The 10,000-nt window shown below is 45.0% G+C and overlaps 1 protein-coding gene across 1 annotated transcript in view; it reads right to left on the bottom strand.

Moving 5' to 3' along the window:
* Window positions 1–10,000, bottom strand: part of LOC133562925 (A disintegrin and metalloproteinase with thrombospondin motifs 20-like) — a 454,296-nt gene that overhangs the window by 30,603 nt on the left and 413,693 nt on the right. The window contains exon 31 of the mRNA XM_061916762.1: window positions 3,318–3,488. Within this exon, the coding sequence (XP_061772746.1) occupies window positions 3,318–3,488 (171 nt within the window). The remainder of the gene's footprint in view (window positions 1–3,317; window positions 3,489–10,000) is intronic.

Raw genomic sequence — 10,000 nt, 5'->3', positions numbered from 1 at the left:
ATTTTTAATAGGAGACAGGTATGGAATGCAGGCGGGCAAGGAAAATACCCGCACTCTTTTTTTACGAAGCCATGCTGTTGTAACACTTGTCTTGCTGAAATAAGCAGGGGTGTCCATGATAACGTTGCTTGAATGACAACATATGTTGCTCCAAAACCTGTATGGACCATTCAGCATTAATGGTGCCTTCACAGATGTGTAAGTTACCCATGCCTTGGGCACTAATACACCCCCATACCATCACAGATGCTGGCTTTTGAACTTTGCACCTATAACAATCCTAATGGTTATTTTCCTCTTTGTTCTGGAGGACACCACATCCTCTGTTTCCAAATATAATTTGAAATTTATACTCGTCAGACGACAGAACACCTTTCCCCTTTGCATCAGTCCATCTTAGGTGAGCTCGGGCCCAGCCAAGCCGAAGGCGTTTCAGGATAATGTTGATAAATGGGTTTGGCTTTCATAGTAGAGTTTTAACTTGCACTGACATATTTAGCGACCAACTGTAGTTACTGACAGTGGTTTTATGAAGTGTTCCTGAGCCCATGTGGTTATATCCTTGACACACTGATGTCGGTTTTTGATGCAGTACCGCCTGAGGGGTCAAAAGTCTGTAATATCATCGCTTACGTGCAGGGATTTCTCCAGATTCTCTGAAGTTTTTCCTTTCTCAGATATGTTGTTCTAAAACTGTTCAACCATTTGCTTACAAATTGTTGACCCTCACCCCATCCTTGTTTGTGAATTACTCAGCATTTCATGGAAGCTGCTTTTATACCCAATCATGGCACCCACCTGTTCCCAATTAGCCTGCACACCTGTGGGATGTTCCATATAAGTGTTTGATGAGCATTTCTCAACTTTATCAGTATTTATTACCACCTTTCCCAACTTCTTTGTCACGTGTTGCTGGCATCAAATTCTAAAGTTAATGATTATTTCCCCAAAAAAAAAAAGTTTATCAGATTGAACATCAAATATGTTGTCTTTGTAGCATATATTAAACTGAATATGGGTTGAAAATGATTTGCAAATCCTTGTATTCCGTTTATATTTACATCTAACACAATTTCCCAACTCATATGGAAACGGGGTTTGTACATGTACAGCGCTTTTCTACCTTTTTTTAAGGAACTCAGAGCGCTTTGACACTATTTCCACATTCACACACACACTGATGGCGGGAACTGCCATGCAAAGCCCCTAACCATGACCCATAAGGAGCAAGGGTGAAGTGTCTTGCTCAAGGACACAACGGACGTGACTAGATTGGTAGAAGCAGGGGATTGAACCAGGAACCCTCGGGTTGCTGGCACAGCTTCTATCCCAACACAACATTTCCCCCTTCCATCGTTGGAACAACTGAGCTATTTAAATATCCTTCTGGAAAATGGCCTTGCAAATATAAATGTGCCACAAAATCAATGTTTTGTTCTGCTCTGCTTTCCATGGCTTTGATGCAAAGCATTAAAACATGCATATTTTGGAAGTTAGGTGAAGTCACAACAGGTTTACCACATGTGTTCATCCATCCATCCATTTTCTACTGCTTATTCCCTTTGGGGTCGCGAGGGGCGCTGGTGCCTATCTCAGCTACAATCGGGCTGAAGGCGGCGTACACCCTGGACAAGTTGCCACCTCACCGCAGGGCCAACACAGATAGACAGACAACATTCACACTCACATTCACACACTAGGGCCAATTTTAGTGTTGCCAATCAACCTATCCCCAGGTGCATGTCTTTGGAGCTGGTAGGAAGCCGGAGTAGTCGGAGGGAACCCACGCAGTCACGGGAAGGACATGCAAACTCCACACAGAAAGATCCCGAGCCCGGGATTGAACCCAGGACTACTAAGGACCTTCGTATTGTGAGGCAGACGCACTAACCCCTCTTCCATCGTGAAGCCCCACGTGTCTAATTTAATGTTTTGTACATTCGTGCAGTTTCCCACCTAGGCCTTCAGTGATGTCCGACTTTAATAATAACCTCTCAAAATACCATCATTTATATCACATAACCACAATAACATTGCTGGAAAAATACCATACAGAAACAGATTTACTGCGCATTCAATCATATCAACAGTGTACAAAACCGTTTATTTTCTGGCGCATTTAAAAAAAATTGAAACGCACCAGCAATTAAAAAATATATTATATGGTACCGTCAAAATTAAAATTGCAAAAAACATATTAAAAGTGAAAAAATTAAATATTTGAACTCACAATTTATAGAACCGATTTGACGCCGTATAAGCCAGTGATACCCCTCGTCCTCCGCTTATTTGAGTTGAAAATGCGATTATTTCCCCCTTGGATCGCCACAACAACTGAGCTATTTAAATATTCTTCTTGAAAATGGCCTTGCGAATATACTGTGGGGCAAAAAAGTATTTAGTCAGCCACCGATTGTGCAAGTTCTCCAACTTAAAATAATGAGAGGTCTGTAATTTTCATCATATGTCACTTCAACTGTGAGAGACAGAATGTGAAAAACAAATCCAGGAATTCACATTGTAGAAATTTTAAAAAAATTAATTTGTAAATTATGGTGGAAAATAAGTATTTGGTCATTCATTCAAAGCTCTCACTGATGGAAGGAGGTTTTGGCTCAAAATCTCATGATACATGGCCCCATTCATTCTTTCCTTAACACGGATCAATCGTCCTGTCCCTTTAGCAGAAAAACAGCCCTAAGGCATGATGTTTCCACCCCCATGCTTCACAGTAGGTGTGGTGTTCTTGGGATGCAACTCAGTATTCTTCTTCTTCCAAACACGACGAGTTGAGGTTATACCAAAAAGTTCTATTTTGGTTTCATCTGACCACATGACATTCTCCCAATCCTCTGCTATATCATCCATGTATCCATTTTGGTATAAACTCAACTCAAAGCTCCCCATGCCACCCCCCAGATTGTAAATTATATAAATAATTAAATATATATAGTATGATGATTAACTTGTGGGATGACTGTATTATGCTGATAGTATATATTTGTACCATAAATTGATTAAAGTGGACCCCGACTTAAACAAGTTGAAATACTTATTCGGGTGGTCAACTTATTTAGTGGTCAATTGTACGGAATATGTACTGTACTGTGCAATCTACTAATAAAAGTTTCAATCAATCACTCATGCATATGTGACAATAACATCTACGGGTTTTAGAGAGTGCAGTGCACAACTGCGCACACAACAGCTGTAAATATACTCCTACCCTCTTAATCACACCCCCAACCACGCCCCAGCCCCAAACACGCCATCCGCCTCCCAAAATCGGAGGTCTCAAGGTTGGCAAGTATGCTAACCTGTGACCATTCCCCTGTGGCCCACAGGTAGCGACACGGCTCTTCTTGGCAAGGTTGATGCGACGGCGGTTTGAGTGACGGCTCGCAGTAATCCGTCTGCACGGCCTTCATCCCCGGCTCCATGCAGTCCACCTCCCTGCTTCTCACTCCGGCTCCACAGGTGGCGTTACACTGGAAGAAAAGCACATTTAAACATATATAAATACATATATATATATATATATATATATATATATATATATATATATATATATATATATATATATATATATATATATATGTATATATATATATCAATCAATGTTTATTTATATAGCCCTAAATCACAAATGTCTCAAAGGACTGTACAAACCATTACGACTACGACATCCTCGGAAGAACCCACAAAAGGGCAAGGAAAACTCACACCCAGTGGGCAGGGAGAATTCACATCCAGTGGGACGCCAGTGACAATGCTGACTATGAGAAACCTTGGAGAGAACCTCAGATGTGGGCAACCCCCCCTTTATTACCAGCCAATAAATATATATATATATACATATGTATATACATATGTATATACATATATACATACACATACATATACTGTATGTATATACATACATATATGTATGCATACATATATGTAGATATACATAAGTGAAGTGAAGTGAATTATATTTATATAGCACTTTTTCTCTAGTGACTCAAAGCGCTTTACATAGTGAAACCCAATATCTAAGTTACATTCAAACCAGTGTGGGTGGCACTGGGAGCAGGTGGGTAAAGTGTATTGCCCAAGGACACAACGGCAGTGACTAGGATGGCAGAAGCGGGAATCGAACCTGCAACCCCTTAAGTTGCTGGCATGGCCACTCTACCAACCAAGCTATACCACCCCAAATAAATAAATATATGTATATATACATAAATATATGAATACATACATACATACATATATGTATACATACCTACATACCTCCTCTCTGAGCTGCTACCTTACCGTGGTAGAGGAGTTTGCGTGTCCCAATGATCCTAGGAGCTATGTTGTCTGGGGGTTTTCATGCCCCCTGGTAGGGTCTCCCAAGACAAACAGGTCCTAGGTGAGTGATCAGACAAAGAGCAGCTCAAAGACTTCTATGGAATTACAACGAAATGAACCCAGATTTCCCTCGCCCGGACGTGGGTCACCGGGGCCCCGCTCTGGAGCCAGGCCCGGAGTTGGGGCACGATGGCGAGCGCCTGGTGGTCGGGCCTGTTCCCATGGGGCCCGGCCGGGCACAGCCCGAAGAGGCAACGTGGGTCATCCCTCCAATGGGCTCACCACTCATAGGAGGGGCCATAGAGGTCGGGTGCATTGTGAGCTGGGCGGCAGCCGAAGGCAGGGCACTTGGCGGTCCGATCCTCGGCTACAGAAGCTAGCTCTTGGGACGTGGAACGTCACCTCACTGGGGGGGAAGGAGCCTGAGCTAGTGCGCGAGGTAGAGAAGTTCCGGCTGGATATAGTCGGACTCACCTCGACGCACAGCAAGGGCTCTGGAACCAGTTCTCTCGAGAGGGACTGGACCCTCTTCCACTCTGGCGTTGCCGGCAGCGAGAGGCGACGGGCTGGGGTGGCAATTCTGGTTGCCCCCCGGCTCAAAGCCTGTACGTTTGAGTTCAACCCAGTGGACGAGAGGGTAGCTTCCCTTCGCCTTCGGGTGGGGGGACGGATCCTGACTGTTGTTTGTGCTTACGCACCAAACAGCAGTTCAGAATACCCACCCTTTTTGGGTACACTTGAGGGAGTACTGGAAAGTGCTCCTCCGGGTGATTCCCTTGTCCTACTGGGAGACTTCAACGCTCATGTTGGCAACGACAGTGAAACCTGGAGAGGCGTGATTGGGAAGAATGGTCGCCCGGATCTAAACCCGAGTGGTGTTTTGTTATTGGACTTTTGTGCTCGGCACAGTTTGTCGATAACAAACACCATGTTCAAACATAAGGGTGTCCATATGTGCACTTGGCACCAGGACACCCTAGGCCGCAGTTCCATGATCGACTTTGTAGTTGTGTCATCGGATTTGCGGCCTTATGTTTTGGACACTCGGGTGAAGAGAGGGGCGGAGCTTTCTACCGATCACCACCTGGTGGTGAGTTGGCTGCGATGGTGGGGGAGGATGCCGGACAGACCTGGCAGGCCCAAGCGCATTGTGAGGGTCTGCTGGGAACGTCTGGCAGAGTCTCCTGTCAGAGAGAGTTTCAATTCACACCTCCGGGAGAACTTTGAACATGTCACGAGGGAGGTGCGGGACATTGAGTCCGAGTGGACCATGTTCCGAACCTCTATTGTCGAGGCGGCTGATTGAAAACGACTTCCGGACGGCTTCGAAGCGATTCTGGACCACCATACGGCGCCTCAGGAAGGGGAAGCAGTGCACTATCAACACCGTGTATGGTGCGGATGGTGTTCTGCTGACTTCGACTGCGGATGTTGTGGATCGGTGGAGGGAATACTTCGAAGACCTCCTCAATCCCACCAACACGTCTTTCTTTGAGGAAGCGGTGCCTGGGGAATCTGTAGTGGACTCTCCTATTTCTGGGGCTGAGGTCGCTGAGGTAGTTAAAAAGCTCCTCGGCGGCAAGGCCCCGGGGGTGGATGAGATCCGCCCGGAGTTCCTTAAGGCTCTGGATGCTGTGGGGCTGTCTTGGTTGACAAGACTCTGCAGCATCGCGTGGACATCGGGGGCGGTACCTCTGGATTGGCAGACCGGGGTGGTGGTCCCTCTCTTTAAGAAGGGGGACCGGAGGGTGTGTTCCAACTATCGTGGGATCACACTCCTCAGCCTTCCCGGTAAGGTTTATTCAGGTGTACTGGAGAGGAGGCTTCGCCGGATAGTCGAACCTCGGATTCAGGAGGAACAGTGTGGTTTTCGTCCTGGTCGAGGAACTGTGGACCAGCTCTATACTCTCGGCAGGGTTCTTGAGGGTGCATGGGAGTTTGCCCAACCAGTCTACATGTGCTTTGTGGACTTGGAGAAGGCATTCGACCGTGTCCCTCGGGAAGTCCTGTGGGGAGTGCTCAGAGAGTATGGGGTATCGGAATGTCTTATTGTGGCAGTCCGCTCCCTGTATGATCAGTGTCAGAGCTTGGTCCGCATTGCTGGCAGTAAGTCGGACACGTTTCCAGTGAAGGTTGGACTCCGCCAAGGCTGTCCTTTGTCACCGATTCTGTTCATAACTTTTATGGACAGAATTTCTAGGCGCAGTCAAGGCGTTGAGGGGTTCCGGTTTGGTGGCCACGGGATTAGGTCTCTGCTTTTTGCAGATGATGTAGTCCTGATGGCTTCATCTGGCCGGGATCTTCAGCTCTCACTGGATCGGTTCGCAGCAGAGTGTGAAGCGACCGGAATGAGAATCAGCACCTCCAAGTCCGAGTCCATGGTTCTCGCCCGGAAAAGGGTGGAGTGCCATCTCCGGGTTGGGGAGGAGACCCTGCCCCAAGTGGAGGAGTTCAAGTACCTAGGAGTCTTGTTCACGAGTGGGGGAAGAGTGGATCGTGAGATCGACAGGCGGATCGGTGCGGCGTCTTCAGTAATGCGGACGTTGTATCGATCCGTTGTGGTGAAGAAGGAGCTGAGCCGGAAGGCAAAGCTCTCAATTTACCGGTCGATCTACGTTCCCATCCTCACCTATGGTCATGAGCTTTGGGTCATGACCGAAAGGATAAGATCACGGGTACAAGCGGCCGAAATGAGTTTCCTCCGCCGGGTGGCGGGGCTCTCCCTTAGAGATAGGGTGAGAAGCTCTGCCATCCGGGAGGAGCTCAACGTAAAGCCGCTGCTCCTCCACATCGAGAGGAGCCAGATGAGGTGGTTCGGGCATCTGGTCAGGATGCCACCCGAACGCCTCCCTAGGGATGTGTTTAGGGCACGTCCAGCTGGTAGGAGGCCACGGGGAAGACCCAGGACACGTTGGAAAGACTATGTCTCCCGGCTGGCCTGGGAACGCCTCGGGATCCCCCGGGAAGAGCTAGACGAAGTGGCTGGAGATAGGGAAGTCTGGGCTTCCCTGCTTAGGCTGCTGCCCCCGCGACCCGACCTCGGATAAGCGGAAGATGATGGATGGATGGATGGATACCTACATACATGTATACATACCTACATACATGTATACATACATATAGTACATATATACAAACATACCTACATACAAATATGTATATATGCATACATACATACACATATATATATATATATATATATATATACATACGTATATATATATATATATATTCATAAATATATTTATATATAGATATATACATACGTATATATATATATATATATATATATATATATATATATATATATATACATACGTATGTATATATATACAGTGAGTATATATGTATATATAGGCTTTTTAGAGAGAGAGTTGAGGGTCGCAGTGTTACTCTTTTACGGACGCAACATGTGCTACTATAAAAAAGTTCCCTTGCCACCAGTGATGTTTTCAAGGGCTGTTTATGGACTATAAACATGTATTCATATATTTTTTTTTACTTTTACAACCGCCGTGGCCGTGTAGTTCACACAGCTGGTGCGGGTTCAATGCCCCCTCATTGGAAAGTTCCAAGTTTGAGGCAACATAAGCAGGAATCTGCAAAGTCCCTTCACGGCGCCCCTCTGGCATGGTATGAGAGAACATGAAAAGCTCTGCTTCAGAGATATTCAACAGGACAAAAGATGATGATGTGATGTCCAGACTGATGTTTATCAGCGAAACCCTCATGAGTTGGGGGAGAAGAGCACCTTCATGCTGTCTTCTTTAATGACACGGAGGAGGCGGCGGACTCGAAAAGCATAATGAGAGGCCTGAACATCTGCCTGAGCACAGTGAGGGGCCAGGATGTTGCTCGGAGATACAAAGCAAATGTCTACATGTACGCTGCTATTTGAGAAAACGCATTCAACTACAGACATGCCGGAGACCCATGCTGCTGTGACGTTTAACTGCAGAAGAAAGTCACAATAACAACTGGTACAGCAGAGAGTCCTACACATTATTCAAACTTAGCAACTCAAAATAACAAACTAAGTCATCTACAAACATAGCAACTGACAAACTGAGAACATAACACAGCACACTAATTAATAAATGTACTAACTTATATTACCAGCCAAAAAACTAATTTAAAACTAAGAAGCTAAGAAACAAATTGACTCATGACTCACTAAATGACCTACAGATGTGGGACGTGAAGTAAAGTATATTTATATAGTGCTTTTCTCTAGTTACGCAAAGCGCTTTTACATAGTGAAACCCACTATCTAAATTACATGTAAACCAGTGTGGTGGCATTGGGAGCAGGTGGGTAAAGTGTCTTGCCCAGGGACACAATGGTAGTGACTAAGATTGCGGAAGCGGGGATCGAACCTAGAACCCTCAAGTTGTTGGGTTGGGTAACGTGGTTTTTGGTGATCCAAGTATTTTTCCCCTGGTCAAGTTTTCTGTACATCACTTGTCAATAGTGCGCAAATAATTGGCTATATATGTCAATCTATAATTCATATTTTCATGAAAAATATACTTTGCTTTGTCAGAACTATTTGTACCATAAATTGATTAAAGTGGACCCCGACTTAAACAAGTTGAAAAACTTATTCGGGTGGTCAACTTATTTAGTGGTCAATCTTACGGAATATGTACTGTACTGTGCAATCTACTAATAAAAGTTTCAATCAATCAATCAATCAATCACTCAACTTAAAGCTCCTCATGCCACCCCCCAGATTGTAAATTATGTAAATAATTAAATATATATAGTGTGATGATTAACTTGTGGGATGACTGTATTATGCTGATAGTATATATTTGTACCATAAATTGGTACAAATACTACTGTCAAACTCGTTTGCACTTGCACTTGCATGGCTTAATCTTTGAGACAAGCATATGCTACTGGCAGGATCCTTGCTTTCAAAAAGACAGTAGTTTAAAGGCCTTCTGAAATTATATTTTCTTATTTAAACGGGGATAGCAGGTCCATTCTATGTGTCATACTTGATCATTTCGCAGTATTGCCATATTTTCGCTGAAAGGATTTAGTAGAGAACATCGACGATAAAGTTCGCAACTTTTGGTCGCTAACAAAAAAGCCTTGCCTTTACCAGAAGTAGCAGACGATGTGCGCGTGACGTCACGGGTTGTAGGGCTCCTCACATTGTTTACAATCATAGAGCTATTAGGACCGAGAAAGCGACAATTTCCCTATTAATTTGAGCGAGGATGAAAGATTCGTGGATGAGGAATTTTAGAGTGAAGGACTACAAAAAAAAAAAGGCGATTGCAGTGAGAGCAATTCAGATGTTATTAGACACATTTACTGGGATAATTCTGCAAAATCCCTTATCCGCCTATTGTGTTCCTAGTGTTTTAGTAAGATTAAATAGTACCTGAAAGTCGGAGGGGTGTGGCCACGGGTGTGTTGATGCCAGAGTCTCTGAGGGAAGTCACGGCAGCTGCAGCAGGACGGAAGCTCCGCTGATGTCTCCAGTAACATGCGACATATTACCACAATTTTCTCACCGAAAATTGCAGGTTGACATGTAAAGTTAAAGTTAAAGTACCAATGATTGTCACACACACACTAGGTGTGGTGAAATGTGTCCTCTGCATTTGACCCATCCCACTTGTTCCACCCCCTGGGAAGCGAGGGGAGC

Source organism: Nerophis ophidion, linkage group LG12, assembly GCF_033978795.1.
Source record: "Nerophis ophidion isolate RoL-2023_Sa linkage group LG12, RoL_Noph_v1.0, whole genome shotgun sequence".
NCBI lineage: Eukaryota > Metazoa > Chordata > Actinopteri > Syngnathiformes > Syngnathidae > Nerophis > Nerophis ophidion.
Note: the sequence above shows the minus strand (reverse complement) of the source record. Positions and strands in the feature narration are given on the sequence as shown.